Below are 21,336 nucleotides of genomic sequence, written 5' to 3'. Positions count from 1 at the left end.
TCTCAGGGTTGTTATAAAATTGAAATTTGACAAATGAGGTTTAATGCTTTATTAGTATAATACCAGTTATATAGCTAACATAGCCCTCCATAACATACATAGCCCTCCTTGCTTAAGAGAACAAACTAGCAATTTAGGAAAATAATTTACATGCAAATAATCGGTATGTCTTTTGTAAATATGTGTTAGGCTAGTCCTCAGTGCAATGCTTTAATAACTTGGTACAAGTTATGTGAATCTGAAAGTTCTAAACTGCAATTATTTTTAAAAAATATTTTCTAATTTAAAGCTTTAATTTAGGTAAATAGACTTCTCCCTTTTGTCCTAAGTTTGTGTTATATTTTGTATACTATCTGTGCTTTTCATTGAAGGAAACAAGCAAATTTGAAAACAGTATTATTAATGTTTTCTACCAAAGAGGAGAGAAAAAGCCACAAATTTAAATGAGTAAGAAAAAACATTTATAAGATTTCTAGTCACAATCTAAGTATTCCTTTTTGGGTATGTTCCCAGAAAAGTGCAAGTCAGGTAGCAAGGCTACTTAGTTGTCTGTCCTCGTCATGTGGCTGCCGTGACTTTCCAAGGATTTTTGTGTTTTTAGGATATTTTCTGTTGGAATATGGTTGTTCCTTTTTGTTGTATGTTGGAGGGGAGACAGTCCCAGGCAAGCTCACTCTGCCATGACACTGAATATTGAGATATTTTCAGTAAATACATAGTGAATTTGATAAGGAGTTTCTACACAAAAGCCAAAAAAGAATCAACAAAATTGTCTAAAATCAGAATTTAAGGTCCTACAAACATTTAAGCTTTTTAAACAGAATCTGAGCTTGTAAATTTAGACCCCTATAAAACTTCTTAGATTTTTGCACAAAGAAAAGAAAACTAGTTTTAGAAGGTGAAATGCTAAACAAAAATTATTACACTTTGGGAATTTTGTTACAAAACAACAAAGAAATGTGTGAAAATGATATTTTACAAATAGTGAAGGATTTTTAATTAAGCCACAAAACAATTTACCAAACAAATAATACAAAAACTTTCTAAGAATATACAAATTAATTGATTCAAAATTTGAAAGATCACATGTACTTTTCTTTAGTTTTAGATGAGTTGGTCAATAAAAGAGAATGAAATGAATACTTTGGGTATATTTTGTCTCAGAGGGCTTCCAGGTTTACACCGAAACGTTGTCATTTTTAAGAAAGGACTGTTAGAAAATCTGTAAAGAATCAAACTCATAGTGCAGATATTTTAAATCTTTTACATAACTTAAGGAATTTCAGCTAAATCTGAAAAAATTAGTTTCTATCACAATGAACAGTGCTCCAGCTATTTTATTTCAAAAGTCCAGATTTATTGGATTTTTTTCATATTTTTAATTTTTGAAAATTTATTGGCAATTCTATCACAAATACTCTTTTTTAAAATTTTTGATTGTGGTAAAATACACATAACATTTACAATCATAATTAATTTTTAGTGTAGAGTTCAGTACTATTGAGTATATTTACATTGTCATGCAGTCAATCTCCAGAAATTTTTTATACCCATTAAACAACTCCCTGTTTCTCCCTCCTCCCAGCCCTTGGTAACCACCATTCTATTTTTCTCTTTCTGAGTTTGAAGCCTTCAGTTACCTCAAATAAGTGGAATCATACAGTAGTTGTCCTTTTCTGACTGGCTTATTTCACTTAGCATAAATGTCTTTAAGGTTCATCCTTGTTGTAGCCTGTGTCAGAACTTTTTTTCCCTTTTAAGGCTGAATCATATTCCATTGTATGTATATACCACATTTTGTTTATCCACTCATTTGTCAATGGACATTTGGGTTGCCTCCACCTTTTAGCTATTGTGAATAGTGCTGCTGTGAATATAGGTATACAACTATTTGTTGAATTCCTGCTTTCATTTCTTTTATATATATATATCCAGAAGTGAAATTGTTGGATAATATGGTAATCCTATTTTTTTAACTTCTTGGGGAACTGCCCTAGTGTTTTCCATAGTGGTTACACCATCTTGCTTTCCCACCAAGAGTGCACAGGAGTTCCAATTTCTCCATTCCTTGTCAACACTTGTTATTTTCTGTTTTGTTTCATTGTTCTTTTTCATTGTGATAAAATACATATAACATAAAATTTACCATTTTAACCTTTTTGTGTGTGTGTGAGGAGGATTGGCCTTAAGCTAACATCCATTACCAATTTTCCTCTTTTCGCTTGAGGAAGATTGTCACTGAGCTAACATCTGTGCCAATCTTCCTCTATTTTATATGTGGGATGCCACCACAGAACATCTTGATGAGCAGTGTGTAGCTCTGTGCCCAGGATCCAAACCTGTAAAACCTGAGCCTCTGATGTGGAGTGCACAAACTTAACCACCACGCCACCAGGTCAGTCCCCCATTTTAACCACTTTTAAGTGTACAATTCTGTGGCCCTAAGTACATTCACATTGTTGTGTATCCATCACCACCATTCATATCCAGACCTTTTTCATTTTCCTAAAATGAAACTCTGTACTCACTAAATGCTAACTCTCAATGTCCCCTTCCTCAAGCCCCTGGTAATCATCATTCTACTTTCTGTCTCTATGAATTTGACTACTCTAGGAAACTCATATAAGTGGAAACATATTTTCCCTTTTGTGATTTTCTTATTTTACTTAGTATAATGTTTAAGATTCATCCATGTTGTACCATGTGTAAGAATTTCCTTCCTTTTTAAGGCTAATATTCTATTGTGTGTATATACAACATTTTGTTTACCTATTGATCTGTTGATAGACACTTAGATTGCTTCCATCTTTTGACTATTGTGAATAATACTGGTTTAAAAATGGATGTACACATATCTGCTTGAATCCCTCCTTTCATTTCTTTTTGTGTATATACCCGGAAGTGGGATTAGTGAATCATATAGTCAGCTTGGGCTGCCATAACAAGATATCATAGACTGGGTAGCTTAAACAACAGACATTTACTTTCTCACAGGTCTGGAGACTAGAAGTCCATGATCAGGGTGCCAGCATGATCAGTTTCTGGTGAGAGCTATCTTCCTGACTTGCAGACAGCCACCTTCTTACTATGTCCTCACATGGCAGACAGAGAGAGCTCTCTCTTCCTCCTCTTATAAAGCCACTCCATCAAGAGGGTACCACCTTCTCTAACCTAACTCTAATGACCTCCCAGAGACCCCATCTCCAAATACCATCACATCTAGGATTAAGACTTTAACATATCAATTTTAGGGAGACTCAAAATTCAATCCATAACATACAGTAATTCTATCTTTAATCTTTTGAGGAATTGCCATAGACTTTTCCACAGTGGCTACACTATTTTACATATCCACCAGCAATGCACAAGGGTTCCAATTTCTCCACACCCACAATGACACTTGTTAATGTGTGTGTTTGTGTGTGTGTGTGTATATATATAACAGCCATCTTAATGGGTGTGAAGTGATATCTCATTGTGGTTTTGATTTGCATTTCTCTAATGACTAATGATGTTGAGCACCTCTTCATGTGCTTATTGGTCATTTGTATGTCTTCTTTGGAGAAATATCTATTCAAGTTCTTTGCCCAATTTTTAATTGGGCTGCTTTTTTGTTGTTGGTGTTGAGTTTTAAGAGTTCTTTATATATTCTATATATCAGTTGGTTTCCAGACAGATGATTTGCAAATATGGTCTCCCATTCCATGGGTTGCCTTTCACTCTGGTAATAGTGCTGTTTGATACACAAAAGTTTTTAATTTTGATGAAGTCCAACTTATCCATTTTTTTCTTTTGTTGTCTGTGCTTTTGGTGTCATATATAGGAAATCATTGCCAAATTCAATGTCATGAAGTTTTTACCCTATTTTTTCTCCTAAGAGTTTCATAATTTTACCTCTTATGTCTTTAATACATTCTGAATTAATTTTTGTACATGGTGTAAGGTAAGGATCCAACCTCACTGTGTTGCACATGGATATCCAGTTTTCTCAGCACCTTTGGTTGAAAAGACTGTCCTTTCCCCAGTCAATGGTCTTGGTGCTCTTGCCAAAAATCACTTCACCATATATGTGGAGGTTTCTTTATAGTTGTCTATTCTATTCCATTTGTAGGTATCTTTATTGATGCCAGTACCACACTGTTTTGATTACTGTAGCTTTGTAGAAAGTTTTGAAATCAACAAGCATGAAACATCTAACTTTGTTCTTTTTATCGTAATTTTTAACACAAGAGACTGATAGTTCTCTTATTGTTTCATTCCACTGTGTAATACATATTGAAAAATATTTCTGCTCAGTTTTCTGAAGGAGACTTTATGGAAAGTGTCATGGATGCAGTTGTCAAAATCATTCAATATATATGTGCAAATGCTAAGAATCGTGACCAACTTTTGGAACTCTTGAAAGACATAGAAAACAATGAATCTTGTGTTCTTTGTCAGAGATCGTTTGTTGAGTCATGGAAGATTTTTAAAAGATTTATTGTATTGTTAACTCCAATTCAAGATTGTCTTGAAACAAAAGCAGTATTTGCCAAATACCCAATAATGAAAGACAAAAAATGGCAGTGTGACATAGGTTTTTTTCATCAATATCATGTTGAAAGAAAAAGCTCATTTACTACCTTACTAAACAGGTACTACAAATTACATTTAAAAGGAAACTTTCATAATGCAAATCACTAATAATGATTTTACCCATTTTTCTAACATGCATCAATACGCAGATTTTTATTTCTTACCAATAGCATTATGTAGATTGGCTACAAAAACTACAAGAAAAATTGAAAGAACACTTTGTTGAAATTGTAAAATTTACAATTGCTTTTCAATTCTAATTTGAATTAGATACAAATAATACTAAGTTAACATAAGCTTTCAAATATACTTAACTTTAAACTTTAAATATACTTTAATTTTATACTAATTTTTCAAATTGATATGCTGCTTCAGAGAGAAATTAATTCTTCTTAGAAAATTGAAAACATTTGTCAAAGTAGTTGGAAATATACAAGAAATATGATTTGTTGATAATCAATTCATTTACTGAAAAACTCAAATACGTTTGGAACAATTTGGGTATGTGAAACTCCTCTTTTAAGCATAAATTTTATGAAAGCTAAATAAAGATTAAGTATGTCTGATAAAAAATATAGCCCCTGAATTGAGATGTTTTATAAGAGAAACATACACACTGGATTTTAAAGGCTTAGTACTAAAAAATAAAGGAATGCAAAATATATCATTAATAATTTTTATAATGCTTACATGTTGAAATCATAATTGGAATATAATGGGTCACCATTTATTAAATGTATACAGGTGTCATAGAATTAGTCAGTGCCACTAAAATAAAATATTACTTCTACATGTAAACTTTGTACCTAATGCAGCAGATTATCATTATTACCTCAACTTAGATCATTCGTCATAATTTTCCATCACTGGTGTGTTGCAATGTTTAGGGACTAACTTTTATGAGATAATTAAAGATGAAAGTGACACAGAAAATTAAGTTTTATAAACAAGCACTAAAATTCTAGGTAGCTGAAATTTTAAATAATAACTTCTAAATATTATCACCCAGTTAGCAAAAGTACTTAAATGAATTATGAACATGCCAGCAAAAACTGCATTATTAATATCACCCATATATGACTAAATATAATTTCCTAAAAGCTGATTTGAGGATTATTTTTTGTCAGCTTCTACCATTAAAATGACTAGTTTGACTCTAGATACAACCCACATCCATAAAAAAAATTATGCCATACCTCTCTGCTCTTGTTGATTTTAGGTGCCTAATGTATGTATCTTCAAAGTAGTCAATGACAGATTGTGTTCCTTTTAGTAAAGGTTGCTAAATAGAGTCATAGGGAAGCTGAAAAACAAATATTGTTCTGAAAGAAAAATAAAATGAGAACATTTAACTTCAACGCAAAATCAAACCCAGTTTCCTATCATTTTTCAAGCCACTTTCCCATATGCTACTCCAAATACAACCACAGAAATTAGAATACATCCACAGGGATGTTAGTGGTAATTTTCCACTAGTGTCAGTTAAAAAAATTAAAATTACTAAGACATGATTCTAACTTCCTTAAAATCCTTAAACAGATTTCTGTTCTTCTGCCTGGCAGCTACTGTAATAATAGTAATGAATAGTAAATACACAGTCTATAAATGGTTTAAAGCAGTTCAAATATAGAAGCAACAGTCTTAAAAGTATTTCTAGGTTTGGAAGATTTCTCCCTATGGAAAATGTGAACAAATGGGACTACATCAAACTAAAAAGCTTCTGCACAGCAAAGGAAACCATCAACAAAACGAAAAGACAACCTAACAACTGGGAGAAGATATTTGCAAACCATATATCAGATAAGGGGTTAATATCCAAAATATACGAAGAACTCATACAGCTCGACAACAAAAAAAAACAACAATCCAATTAGAAAATGGGCAAAAGATCTGAACAGAGATTTCGCCAAAGAAGAGATACGGATGGCCAACAAGCATATGAAAAGATGCTCAACATCATTAGCTATCAGGGAAATGCAAATCAAAACTACAATGAGGTACCACCTCACTCAGGTCAGAATGGCTATAATTAACAAGACAGGAAGAGACAAATATTGGAGAAGGTGTGGAGAGAAGGGACCCCTTGTTCACTGCTGGTGGCAGTGCAAACTGGTGCAGCCACTATGGAAAGCAGTATGAAGTATCCTCAGAAAATTAAGGATAGATCTACCATATGATCCAGCTATTCCACTGCTGGGTATTTATCCAAAGAACTTGAAAACACAAAGGCATAAAGATACTTGCACCCCTATGTTCATTGTGGCATTATACACAATAGCCAAGACATGGAAGCAACCTAGGTGCCCATCAAGGGATGAATGGATAAAGAAGATGTGGTATTTATACACGATGGACTACTACTCAGCCATAAGAAATGACGAAATCCGGCCATTTGTGACAACGTGGATGGACCTTGAGGGTATTATGCTGAGTGAAATAAGTCAGAGGGAGAAAGTCAAATACCATATGATCTCACTCATAATTAGAAGATAAAAATGACCAAAAAAACCACATAACATTGGAGATTGGACTGGTGGTTACCATTGGGGAAGGGGGAGGGCAAAAGGGGTGGTTAGGCTCAAATGTGAGGGGATGCACTATAATTAGTGTTCGAGTGGTGAACATGATATAATGTATACAGAATTCGAAATATGATGTACATCCGAAAGAAATAAAAATTAAAAAAAAAAAGAAAATGTGAGCAAGTGCTCATTTTTTTGATGGAAAGTATAACATTGTTTGAAGGTGGGCTAAGATTATTTAAAAATGCATATTGTAAACCCTAGAGAAATTACTAAAAATGTTTTAAGAAGTATAAATAATAAGTTAAGAAAGAAGATAAAATGGAATAATAATAAATGCTCAATGAAACCCAGAGAAGTAAAAAAGTTATTTAAAATAAAATAAACAAGGGAGAATTAAACATGTTAGCAACATGGTAGATTTTAATTAAAAATATCCATATTCACTTTTTATGTGAATGGTCTAAATACCCTGGTTAACGACAGAGATTGTCAAATTGGATTTTAAAAAAGCAAGACCCAACCTGTCTACAAGAAACTCACACTACATACAGATATATAGATAGGTTAAAAGTTAAAAGGATGGAGCAAGACATACCAAAAGAAAGCTGGACTAACTATGTTAATTTCAAACAAAGCAGACTCAGAATAAGGACTATTATCACGGATAAAGAAGGAGATTACATAATGATATGGTGTCAATTCTCCAAGAAGTTACAAAATCCTAAATGTGTATGCAGCTAACAACAGAGACTTCAATATGTGAAGCAAAAACTGATAGATCTGAAAGGAGAAACAGTCAAATTCACAATTATATTTGGAATATATTTCAGCACTCCTTTTTCAGAGATTGGTGGAATGGATAGACAGAAAATCAGTAAGGATATAGATGATCTGAAAAATATCAATCAACTTGACTTGACATTTGTAAAAAATTCTACACAGCAATAGCAGAATATACATTATTCTCAACCATACAAGGAACATTCACCAAGATTCTTGCCCATAAAACAGGCTTAAATATAAAAGAATAGAATTCATACAAAATTCTTAGGCCATAATAAAGTTAAACTAACACTCAATAATAAACAAGATCTCTAGAAAGTACTGAAATATTTGGAAATTACACAACACATTTCTAAATAACCCATAGGTCAAAGAAGATGGAAATTTTAAAAATATTTGAAATAACTGAATATGAAAATACATCATCAATATTTGTGAGATACAGCTAAGCAGTAGTTAGAAAGAAATTTATAGCAATAACTGCTTATGTAAGAAAATAAGAAAAGTGAGAAAATCAGTAACTGAAGTTTTACCTTAAAGAAACTAAAGGAAAAAGAGCTAACTAAACTTAAAGCGAACATAAGGAAAAATAATAATAATAATTAGAACAGAAATCAATGAAAATAAAAGAAAGAAAAATAGAGAAAATCAACAAAGCAAAAAGCTGGTTCTTTAAAATGATCAACAAAATTAATAAAGTTTTAGCCAGGATGACCAAAAAAAAGAAGATAAGACACAAATTATTAATGTCAGGAATGAAAGAAGTATCCTTGTTATTGATCCCACAGACATGAAAATAATATTAAAGGAATAATTCAAACAACACTATGTCCATAAACTTGAAAACTTAAATGAAATAGGATAATTCCTTAAAAGAAAAACTAACAAAACTCACCCAAGGGAAAAAAGATAACCTGTATAGTCCTATATCTATTTTAAAAATTAAATTTATAGTACAAAACCTTCTGAAAAAGAAAACTCCAGACCCAGATGGTTTCACTGTCAAATTCCACCCAACGTTAGAGAACATAAAACCAATTCTGCACAATCTCTTCCAGAAAATTGAAAGGGAGGATATCCTTGCCAATTAATTTTATGAGTCACATTATGAAAGAAGAAAACTACTGACCAATATCCATCAGGAACATGGATTTCAAAATTCTCACCAAAATATTAGCAAAATAAATCCAACAATACATAAAAAAATTAATACATCTCTGCGGGGGTTCATCACAGGAACACAAGACTGATTTAACATTCTAACATCAATTAATGTAATTTACCATATTAACAGGCTAAATAAAAAACATATCCCTATCTCAACAGATTCAGAAAAAGTGTTTCACTAAATTCATTATTTATTCATGATAAAACCTCTCAACAAACAATGAATAAAAAGATCTACAACTCACATGATACTTAGTGAGGGACTGAATGAGTTCTCCCTAAGTTTGGGAACAAGGCAAGGATGTCCTTTCTCACCACTCCTATCCAACATTTTACTAGAAGTCCTAGACAGTGAAATTAAGTAAGAACAAAAAATTAAAGGCATCCCTGATCATTTATGCATAAAATTTTAAAGAATCTATATACACTAAAAAAATCTCCTACAACTAATAAGTGAGCTTATAGTGTATAAAAGTAAACATAGAAAAGTCAGTAATAAACACTTCGAATTTGAAGTTTAAAAGATAACAATTACATTACTATTTTCCTCCTCCCCAAAATTAAGTACTTTGACCTAAATCTAACAGCCCAATCAAAAGGGATTGTCAGATTGGATAAAAAAGGAAGCTACCCTCAAGAAATCCACTTTAAAGATAAAGGCAGAAAGACATTAAAAAGATAGAAAATAATATAACACGCTAATACTAATCAAAAGAAAGCTATATAAATATCAGATAGTACATATTTTAGAGGAAAAAGTATAACCAGGTGTAAGTAGTGTCATTTCATAACGATAAAGCAGTCAATTCAGTAAGAGTTTATCAACCTAAATGTTTATCTACCTAATAATAGAGATTTAAAATATAGGAAGCAAAAACTGATAGAGCTGCAAGAAGAAATAGATAAATCCACAATTACAGTTGGAGATATCAATTTATAATTGATAGAGCACATACACAGAAAATCAGTAAGGATATAGAAGATTTGAAAAACACATTCCCAATCAAAACCCCAGCAGGTATTTTTGTAAAAATTAATAAGCTGTTTCTAAATATTATACGGAAACGATAAGAACCTAGAATAGCCAAAATAATTTTTAAAAAGAAGAATGTAATTGGAATTCTATACTACCTGACTTCAAGACTTATTTATTATATTTATTATACAGCTAAAGGAATCAAGATGAAGTGGTGCTGGCATCAACAAGATAGATAAATAAGATGAAAAACATAAGAGATCTTTGTGACCTTGAATTAAGCAAATATTTCTTAGATATCATACCAAAAGCAGAAACCATATGAGAAAAAAATTAATAAGTTATGAACATCTGTACTTTGAAAAATGTTGTTAACAGCATGAATAGACAATTTACAGACTGGCAGAAAATATTTGCCAGTCACACACTTGACTTGTATCCAAAATATATAATGAGCTCTGAAAATTCAATAATAAGAAAACAAACTACCCAATTTTGTAAATGAGTGCCCTGACTTGGTGAGCACCTTTATGACCATTATTTTGAATTTTATCAGGTTAATCACTTATCTTTGTTTCACTAAGATCTGTTTCTGGAGTTTTATCTTGTTCCTTTGTTTGGAATATATTCCTATGTTCCTTCATTTTCCTTGACCCTTTCTGTTGGTTTCTGTGCAGTAGATAAAACATCCACCCCTCCTAGTCTTAACAGAGTGGTCTTATGGAGGTGATGAACCTTGCCAATCAGCCTGGCCCATGCTCCTGTCTGTCTCTCAGACCTTTGTGATTACCAAGCCAACTTCTTTGTTCTCAGTGTCCCCCAGTAGTTAAGACCATGCCAAGACCCATCACCATCCCAAATGGGAGAATCGAATTCAGCACCCAGAGAAAAGCCAGATGATCAGGCATCAAATGGGAAAATATGTAGTTAGGCCCCTTCGAGGGAGAAACTGGTAGGTGGGCATTTCTGCCTGCTCCCTCAGTGCTGAGACATGGGTGGATAGCTGGTTAAGAGCTGCTTCTTTTTGCTCCAGTCCTGTGGTACTCCTGAGTAGAAAACACATTGGCTATCAGAGCTAGGGAGGCAGCCACAAAAGCTTGGGTTCCAGACCTGTATACAAGCTCCTTCCAGGGAGATACTGGCAGCTTGGGGCAGGCATGAGGGAGAGTGGAGGAGGTGTCTGCTGGCTTGCTTGATCTCTGGGGAGGGTCTCAGTCAGCCTCTAGATGCTTGCTAAATTAGAAGCCTGACCCTCAGCAGCTTTTGAAGTATGCATATAGACTCCATTCAGGGAAAGGAGAACAATGCATGAACAAAGTGAGAATTTCAACAAAGAGAGAAAATGTTAAAAAGTACCAAACAGAAATCACAGAGCTGAAATACAAAAATGGATAGTCACACATAAAAGAGGGAAACTGGACCCCTATCTTACATCATACAGAAAAATCAACTCAAAATGGATTAAAGAATTGAACCTAAACCTGAAACTTTAAAACTCCTAAAATAAAACGCAGGGTGGTAGGCTCCTTGCCATCAGTCTTGGTGATGATTTTTTGGATTTGACACCAAAATCAAAGGCAACAAAAGCAAAAATAAACAAGTGAGACTACATCAAACTAAAAAGTTTCTCCATAGCAAAGGAAACCATCAACAAAATGAAAAGGCAACCTATGAAATGAGAGAAAATATTTGCAAATCTCATATCTGATACAGGGTTAATATCCAAAATATATAAGGAGCTCATACAACTCAACAGCAAAAAAACCCAAACAATCTGATAAGAAAATGGGCAGAGGATCTGAGTAGACATTTTTCCAAAGAATACACAACTAGAAGGTACAGGTACATCACTCACCATCAGGGAAGTGCATATTAAAACCACAAGTTATCAACTCACACCTGTTAGAATGGCTATGATCAAAAAGACAAGCGACAACAAATGCTGGCAAGGATGTGGAGAAAAGGGAACCCTTGTGCAGTGTTGGTGGGAATGTAAATTGGTATAGCCACTATGGAAAACAATATGGAGGGTCCTCAAAAAGTTAAAAATAGAACTAACATATGATCCAGCAATTCCACTTCTGGGGTAAATATCCAAAAGAAATGAAATCACTATCTTGAAGAGATATCTGCACCCCCATGCTCGTTGCAGCATTATTCACAATAGCCAAGATGTGGAAATGAACTAAGTATCCATAAGTGGGTGAATAGATAAAAGGCTGTGATATATAAATATGTTTTATTTAGCCATTAAAAGAAAGAGGAAATCCTGCCATTTGTGACGTCATGGAAGGACCTTGAGGGCATTATTCTAAGTGAAATAAGTCGGACAGAGAAAGACAAATACTGTATGATCTCACTTATATATGGAATCTAAAAAAGCCAAACTCATAAAAACGGAGACTAGAATGGTGGTTGTCAAGGCCTGAGGGGTGGGGAAATGCAGAGATGTTGGTCAAAGAGAACAAATTTCCAGTTATAAGATGAATAATTTCTGGGGATCTAATGTACATCACGGTGGTACTTGAAAGTTGCTTGGAGAATAGATCATAAATGTTCTGACCATTAAAAACAAATGGTAATTATGTGATGTGATGGAGATGTTAGCTAACCCTATGGTGTTAATCATTTTGCAATATATCAGTATTATTAATATATTAAATCAACATGTACACCTTAAACTTACACAATATTATACATCAATTATATCTCAAAAAATTTCTAAAAAATATAATTGAAAATTATTTTTAATGATTTTCAGCTGGCTGTTCTAATGGGTTATTCTTCAGTTTTGTTGAAGGCAAAGAATTGGAAACCAACTAAATTGCAGGATGATTTGATCATTCACTTTGTCAGTACCAATTCCGATGTATGAAATTGTCTCTTGTTTGGAAGATCAGAAATTTTTACTCCCCAAAGTAATGCCCCATAGTAACATTACTGATAAATGAGAGATAAGTCTTCCTTTTGTAAGGTTATTCAAGAGCAATTGTGAAAAGGAGGATGGGAAAGGAGAATCTGCTTGACTACAAAGGCTTTTACAGATATATTAGTAAAAAGTACCTTCAGCAGTTGAGGATGTGGAGTTTGGTTCCCTTGAAACTATAGGTGTCTCCCATTTAGAAAATCTTCATTAACTTGCGTGTACTCCAGTTTGAGGACTGCTGTTGTATCCAGTACTTCAATTCCTTTTACAATATCCCCCACTAAGCGTTCATCCAGTTTTGCTTGAAGGCTTCCCAATTGGAAAGCTACTTCCTAAGGAAATTCATTTCATTTTTAGTTGTATCTACTTAAAATTATTCCTTAAACATGTTCTTTGAGTTAAGCCAGAATCTACCTTCTTATAGTTTTCATCAATTGATTAGTATACTGAAAATGTCCAATTATTTTCTGCCTTTAAGGTCTTTCCTATATTTGAAGATAGCTTTCATGTTCTCCCCAAGTGTCCTCTAAGCTAGACATCTCTTTACCTGCTCCAAGAAGATAATTTCAAGTCTGCTTACCATCCTGATCACCTTTCTTTGGAATGGCACCAGTTTCTGAATGATCCTTTTAAAATCTGAGATCCAGCACTCAACATAGTTAGTTTTCTACATGTGGTTTGGCCAGTCTAAATAGTGTGAGACTATCATGGCTTACGTTTATATTTACTTTTTGTCTTGGCAGCTCTATTATACTGTTAACTCATAATGAGCTTAGAGGCAACTAAAATTCTAAGCACTCTTTCCCTGATTCTGTAAAATTATTTTCTAGACACAGGGTAAGACTTTGAATATCCTTGTCTAATTTTCTTTTGGCTAAGTTTGTTTCAGTGACAGCCTGTTGAAATCTTTTAAAATCCTGATTTTAAAATAGTCCCATTTAGTATGGGGCTATTCATCTTGGTTTTATGCTGTCTAAAAACTGTTAGATCAATTTTATCCAAGTTATCTATCAATAACACTGTTAAGTGAGGACAGACAAAGCTGTGCATCACACTCGTAGATATCCTTTGCTGACTGGCATGATATTTTATAGTATTAGTTATATTATACCATAAAAAAGCACCCTCTTGGAAAGGATATTTAATATTGATCACCCAACTGAATTACCCTTCAGCCTATCTTAATTTAAGTATTATCCTTGAAAGGCTTGTATACCTTCTAGGCAAACAGTGAACTCTGTCTCTGAAAATTCTAACTTTGATTCTAGTTGCCAGGGATACTGTATTGAATATGACAATGTTTCTACCCTCTTGGTGCTTAAATTCTAGCGGGAGAAAGATAATAAATAAACAATTAATAAGTAAACAGATAAAAAAAGCAAGATAACATAAAACTGATTAAGTGATATGAATAAAATTAAACAGGTTAATGGGATAGAAAGTCACTAGGTGGCTGTTTTAGATTAAGTGGTTAGAGAATGCCTCCTCTGGGTGACTTTTAAGTTGGACTTGAATGATCAGAAGGAGCCAGCCTTGCAAAGATCAGGAGTAGGAAAGAAGTTAAGGAAAAAGGTCAAGGTAAGTAGGAAGAATAAATACGAGAGTAGGGAGCTATCCCAGCTATTTTGCAATCCTACTTTCTCTAGGTAGGTCATCTAGTTATCCTCACCTCTACCAGAAAGATACACTAGTGCCAGTAGCTAACCAGGCACCCACTACCCTATAGTTATACCTCTGGACTAATATAACCCATTCTGGAGGGTGAGGGTCGGGAAGGGGTGGGTGGCTATACCACCTGCTAGAGACTAAGGTAATGAGAAATCATAAGCCACTACGACTACCTTTATTCAATGGTCACAACAATCCCAAATTCTCAATAACTTTTTAAAGAGCCTATGGTTGATCATAGGGGAAAAGAAAAATAGAGTGAAGAATTAATGCAATTTCACGACTACTGGAAACATAAGTCAAAAAAGTACACTCTACACTCAGAGACTAGCATAAGCAAAGGTTTACCACTTCCACAGATAAGTGGAAAATCTGAGAATGTGTTCATGGCACATAATTCAATTTTGCTATAGCACAGGACATAAGAAGATCACCAAGATAAAATATAAACACAGGTTGGGGAAATTTCACTGAATACTTTTTATGTCAAGTAGATGAACTTGATTCTTTAAGAAACTGAAAGCCACTGAAAGTTTTTTTGAGGATGGTAGTGACTGATCTAGAAGCTCGGTGTGGGAGTAGGGAGAGCAGTTAGAAAGCTATTGTAATAATTCAGTTAAGAACTAACAATTGATTGAATGTAAGTAAGGAATAAATCTGTTGGTGATTACTTTTCAAAATGCTAAATGTCTACAGTTGACAAGAATACAGTAAAACTTTAGTATATTGCTGGTGGAAGTGGAACTTGGACTTTTCTGGTGTATAATTTAATGGGATTGGCCAAAAGAGACAAGGGAAAAGAGGTCAAAAAGACCAGAGGACTGATAGATATCAAGAATGAGAAAACAAGTTATTGAACATGATTATGAGGTTTCTGGACTGATTGCACAAGATGATCAGACCGTTAACAGAAATGAGAAAGCAGATGATGGAAAAGAGCAGGAAAACAGACTCAAAAGGCCGTGAGGACCTGTCCTGGCTTCATCTTTGAGATACTGTGTGACCTTGGGCAAACTCACTTTAACTTAGTGACTTTATTTACAGACATAAAATGGTGGCAGCAGAGGGCTGTTGAAATAGATTACCTCAACTATCCTTTCCAGCTGGACAACCTGAGCTTTTAGGTTGTGGCTGTGAATCACATTATTTAAGCTTTTAATTTCAGATAAATCTTTTAAATTAGACTATAAGCAATTTTAAGACAGAGACTTATTAGCTTATTCTGTCTACCATATAAGCTTTATTTTGTAACTAACAAATAAATAAAGGGTTATAAATATATGGTCTTTATAAAACATTTGATGTTAATAGAAGGATATAACTACATCTGCTTCCTCTCATATTTCTCTAATACTGCATATATATTTTTGTGTGTGTGTTTACGAAAATCTGAGATTGTACTATAGTTTTGTAGCCCGTTTTTCAGCATTACAGACTGACTCATTTCCTGTACGTCCTTATATATTCAAAATCATGTTTTTTAGTAGCTTTTATATGGATGTAAGGATGGCCATAATCAATTGTTACTGATTGTATACTTTGATGTGTTAAGGTAAACACATTTGTATGTAAATCTTAATGCATATCCGTCCCTTATTTTCCCAAGATAAATGTCTAGACCTGAAATGTCTAAAGAGCATAGTTTTAAAGCATCTATTTTCAAACTTTACTCCAAGAAACTTGTCCATTACACTCCCACCAGTAATACACTAAAGTGTGCGTTTTGCAGCATTCTTGCCAAATGTAGATTTTTAAAATATTTAAAAAGCAATTCCAAACAAATGAAAAACAGCGTTTCATTTTAATTTGTATTTGAACATAGAAAAGTAAAACATTCTTTTATGTTTATTGTAATTTTGTATTTCTTTCTAGTCAAGAATTCTATTTAATCTATGAAGATTTACTTTTTCAATTTTGTCATTTAATTATGTCTTTAAGATTTTATATAGTCACGGTCTCAACTTTTCATCTTTCATACCTGTTCCAAAAACTTGTTTACTATTTGTATTTTGGCTTATGTATTTTGAAACACACAAGTTGTAAGTGATAATGTATTCAGTGTCTTTCAGCTCAGTTTTTTTATTCTTAAAAATGTCTTCTTAGGTTACATATGATCACCTACATTTTCTTATAGCTCTTTTACCTTTTATTACATATATGTAATACTAATCCATCACCAATTCGATGCATGGTAATTTCTTTACGATGTGGACATAAAGTAAAACTTCTGATTTTTAAATGTTTTCATTATAGTTGGCTACTCTTGTCAACTTTCTTATTAGTTCTTAGCTATTCATAGATAAGGTTATTAGCTATTCAGTTTCTCTAGAGTTTTCCAGGTAAGAATTTATCTGCAATTCAGTGTAATTTATTTTTTAATAGTTCAGACCTCTCATTGCTTTTTGTTTCACTGAGAATTTCCACGACAACGTTAGGGGGAAAAAACCCAGTGGTAATGGTAGGAATCCTCGTCTTGTTCATTTTTATATACCTTAGAGCGTTTGGAACGCGTTCTGACATCGAACTTCAAATTTATCGAAGAGATGAGTGATCGAAAGTTTTCTAGCGAATTAAACATATTTAATCTTCACAAATTTGGAACGTAAACACTATTGTCCCCATTTCACAGATGGAGAAATTTGGGTTCAAGAAGGTTACACAACTTACATAAAGTCTGAGGGCTATTTTAAGAAAAATCTCTCCTTGATTCCAAGATCTTTTCCTGTTATGTGAACAGTGGCCACCAGGGTCCTAGAAGAAAGCTTGCTCTGGCATCTCTGGTCTGTTCCTTCCCTTCCCCACCTTCGAACAGAATATTAAGATTGCCAAGGTCCCAACAGGCACGGACAGCTGGGCTGGTTCTCCGCTGTAGCCAACGCCAACCCTGCGGCGAGGCGGGCTCTCACAGTACAATCTACGTGATTCCCAGGGTTTTCTAGGCGATGGGCAGGTCAGAGTTTACAGCGTAGCTGATGGCGCCTGCCTGTCTTGGAAGCCACCTCCCAGCCCTCAAACCGAGGGAAAGACCAGGTTCTCCGTAGCGCGCTGGTTTGCCGGTCTTCAAGGCTGAGCAGCCTCTCAGCTCCGGTCGCCTCCTGTCTGCCCCCTGCAGGCCAGCCGGTGGGACTGCTCAGGGGACGGCCGGGGCCTGGAGCCCAGGGGGCGAAGAGCGCTGGGTCGGCTTCCGCCATTCCACAAACTGCAGGCCGGCCTCCTCGCCGCGGAGACAGCGGGCCATGGCGCGGGTGCTGATCGTGGGCGCAGGGCTGACAGGAAGCTTGTGCGCAGCGCTGCTGAGGAGGGAGACGGCCCGTCCTCTGCACCTCACTGTGTGGGACAAGGCCGGGGACTCAGGTGGGTTGTCTAGCGGCCGAAACCGGGAAAAGGAAGCCGGCGCGGCCCCTGGCTTCGGAGGAGGCGTGGGCCCCACCAGAGACAGTCTGTGAAGAAAATCTCGCGACTCGGCTTCCAACTCGGCCCGGAAGTGGCTGGCGCGGGGCGCGCCTCGTCATGTGACCGGAGACCTCCGCCTTCCCGGAAACGGCCTGAGAAGGGGCGAGGGTGGGGGCGGCGACCCCGGCGGGGCTGGGGGCGGGGCAGGAGTGCCGCGCATTTGTGGAGGCGAGGCCTGGTGGGCTTGGGAGGAAGCCTGAGCAGAGTTTGCCAAGTTTGGGCGTCCCGCTGTCGCTAATAAATGGATTTCTGTCTTTACGTGTCTGTGCCATTGCAGCTTTCTCCAGATTATGAGGATCCCAAAATGCCCATTGACCAAGACTTTCCGAAGATCTAGTTTACCGAAACCTGTTATTCTCATGAAACCTTACTGCAAGAGTGAAAGAGCGTTCACTGATTCATTCATTCTGACATCTCATTCATCATTTTATTTTATCCATTCATTCATTCCTTTTATTCAAATTAGTAAGTATAGGTACCAGGCACAGTGCTGAACCCTGCTGCATTATTCATGATTCCATTTTAAAAAATATCTTAGAATCAGCGAACAAATTCTCTAACTACTTCCTGATAATGTTAGATGATAAAGCCTTCAACTTAAAAAAAAATGTTCTTTAATACGTCTGTCAAGTAATCCATCTGGGGTAATCTGAGGTGAATAGCATTAATTGCAAAAGGCTCATTCTAATGCACTAAGATATTTTCTTGTGGATTAATTCAAGGAGGAAGAATGATTACAGCCAGCAGTCCTCATAATTCACAGTGCACAGTCGACTTGGGTGCTCAGTACATCACGTGCACTTCTCATCATGCCAAAAAACACCAAAGGTGAGTTATTTAAAAGGGGTGGAATCAGTCTTACAAGTCGTATAATGTAAAAAGATATATAATCATCCGTCTTTAACATGGTTAAACTTTGCATTTTGTAACATAGTGAAATTATTATGATATTACCATTGTTGATGGTATTTGCAGAAAAAGTTAACCTGAGTAAAGTGGGAAAACGATAATACCTGCCTCGTGGGGTTGTTGTGAAGATCAAGATGAGATTTATTTGTAACATAGTAAGGACTCAATAAAGATGAGTTACTACATTGGTGTTGAGGAAGAGGAAAAATAGCAGCAATGGAAGTCAATCCTAATCTAATCTAATCTAATCTAAAAATTGTTGTGGTGAATACCTTTCTGTTTATCTTTGCTGACTTTAATTTTGAAATATATGGGAGAATAGGCCTTTGGCTAATGTCAGCAAAAGATCTATGGATTCTGAAAACATTCCTGTTTTTCACCTGATTTATGTTTTATTTAACACGGAACATACTTTGAGTTGATTATATGAAGATTTCTAGTTATTTAGGATTATAATCCCTAAGAATTCTTAGAAAAGAATATAGTATTTTAGAGCTAATTATAGTATATAATTATGTTATAATATAATCATTTATTTCAGTTTTTATGATGAACTGTTAGCTCATGGTGTTTTGAAGCCTCTGACCTCTCCTATTGAAGGAATGGTGATGAAAGACGGAGAATGTAACTTTGTGGCACCTCAAGGAGTTTCTTCAATTATTAAGCATTATTTGAAAGAATCAGGTAGGAATAGAATTCCCTCTTTCTTCTTTTAAAATTAGCATTTTAAAATAAAAGTTATACACATAATTAAATATTAATACTATAAAGTTATAAAGTAAAGTAGATGTTCTTCTGTTTAACACTCTATAGCTGGTTTTCTTCCCATGAAGTAATTACTGATATGAACCAAACGAGGTGTAGAATGGTTTATGTAAAATAATCTTGTGTGTAATATTTTTTAAAAGAATAAGTATAAACACATCTGAATAGATAAACAGAGACAGCCATATAGATCAATAGATAGATGCATAAACATTTTTCTGGAAGCAGACTTTGGCAGTTGTTATCAGTGATTAAATCATGGCATGACATTTCTGAATCTGCTTCCTTATCTGTGAAAATGATTGGTATAATGTATATCAAGTGCTTGATGACTTGGCATATAGTAGGTGCTTCATGAAAGATAGCTTTGGTCATTATTATTATTAATTGTAGTAGTATTCTTTTTTTCCCCAGAGAAGACATTTATAGGGAGATGCAAGGGTGCCAGAAGGGAGGAATTTCTACTAAATGAGAAAGAAGGTAAAGAAAGTGAACCCCAGCGGGTATAGAAGACAAACTTCACCCTCACCATTTTATTCACCTGAGTGGATCCAGTTTGTGACTCTTCTCTTCCCCCTTATTCATATGGAAAATCCTGATTCTGTGAATGTGATTTTGCTTTTGGAACAGGTGCTGATATCTGCTTCAGACAATGTGTAACCCAGATCAACCTGAGAAATGACAAGTGGGAAGTCTCTAAGGAAACGGGCTCCCCTGAGCAGTTTGATATTGTTGTCCTCACGATGCCAGTTCCTCAGATTCTGCAGCTTCAAGGTGACATCACAAACTGTGAGTCTCAGCCTGTGCCCTTTACCTCAGGGAATGAGATTTCTTTGATAGAGCATCAATTCATTTTAACTTTCTTAGCAAAGGGTATATTACGGATTCTAGAGATTTGCACGTTTTAAAAACTGATATTATGGCCTGGTTCTTGATATTAGTCTAGGTCAAACCGAAACCTGTAGAATTTTTTTTTAAAGCAGTTAAAAGTTGAACATTGTTCTTGTTGCCCTTGCCTTTAAGAAGTAAGTATTTTTGATGGATATGCAGTTGTTGGGCCTAAAAGAAGAGCAGTCTCTTTGTGGCCATCCTGGAGAAAAGGGTTTTATGGCATAAGAATTGATTATGTGAGCCCCTGGAAAACCTCATCTTGGACTGCTCTTGAATATGAGTCTCATATTCTTCCTTGCTTGGGCCTCATTGGCTCACATTTTACCTGTCATCTTCCTCCTCCTTTTCAAAAAACAGCTTTGAGATATAATTCACATACCGTACAATTCATCTATTTAACGTGTAGATTTCAGTGGTATTTAGTATTCAGCTCAGTATGAGGAATTAGTTAATGTCTTCTCTCTGTGTTTTCTAGAGAACCCTAAATGCCCTTTTGTTTGATTATTAAGCATCTGCAGGCTCTATGACAGACATCCTTTTACAAAGCCAAATATTGCCATCTAGTGGATCTGGTGTATACTGCAGTTCCCTTCAGAATTTTGAAACTAGAGAACACTATGAAGGTGGTGGAAATATAGAATATATATAAAACTATAATATAATTCACAAAACCCCGTAACATCACAAGGAAATAAATT

General features: G+C 35.0%; 2 protein-coding genes across 8 annotated transcripts in view; one reads left to right on the top strand and one right to left on the bottom strand.

The window, feature by feature from the left end:
* LIPJ (lipase family member J) overlaps nucleotides 1–17,414 on the bottom strand; it is a 42,698-nt gene extending 25,284 nt beyond the window's left edge. For 4 of the 7 annotated variants that reach the window (XM_046654660.1, XM_046654664.1, XM_046654666.1 and 1 more), the window contains exons 1-3: nucleotides 17,288–17,414; nucleotides 13,090–13,284; nucleotides 5,772–5,897 (exon numbers count right to left, since the gene is read on the bottom strand). The gene's annotated coding sequence lies outside the window, so the exon portion shown is untranslated. Of the gene's footprint in view, nucleotides 1–5,771; nucleotides 5,898–9,295; nucleotides 9,636–13,089; nucleotides 13,285–17,287 lie in introns of those variants that run through there. The other 3 variants (XM_046654662.1, XM_046654661.1, XM_046654663.1) reach the window with 3 other exon arrangements.
* Nucleotides 16,380–21,336, top strand: part of RNLS (renalase, FAD dependent amine oxidase) — a 247,821-nt gene continuing 242,864 nt past the window's right edge. Inside the window, exons 1-4 of the mRNA XM_046654667.1 lie at nucleotides 16,380–17,974; nucleotides 18,796–18,901; nucleotides 19,524–19,666; nucleotides 20,378–20,536. Coding sequence (XP_046510623.1) covers nucleotides 17,857–17,974; nucleotides 18,796–18,901; nucleotides 19,524–19,666; nucleotides 20,378–20,536 — 526 coding nt within the window. The 5' untranslated portion in view covers nucleotides 16,380–17,856. The remainder of the gene's footprint in view (nucleotides 17,975–18,795; nucleotides 18,902–19,523; nucleotides 19,667–20,377; nucleotides 20,537–21,336) is intronic.

The sequence above is a fragment of the Equus quagga genome, chromosome 2 (assembly GCF_021613505.1).
Source record: "Equus quagga isolate Etosha38 chromosome 2, UCLA_HA_Equagga_1.0, whole genome shotgun sequence".
NCBI classification, from domain to species: domain Eukaryota; kingdom Metazoa; phylum Chordata; class Mammalia; order Perissodactyla; family Equidae; genus Equus; species Equus quagga.
This window is presented reverse-complemented; position numbering and strand designations above follow the sequence as displayed.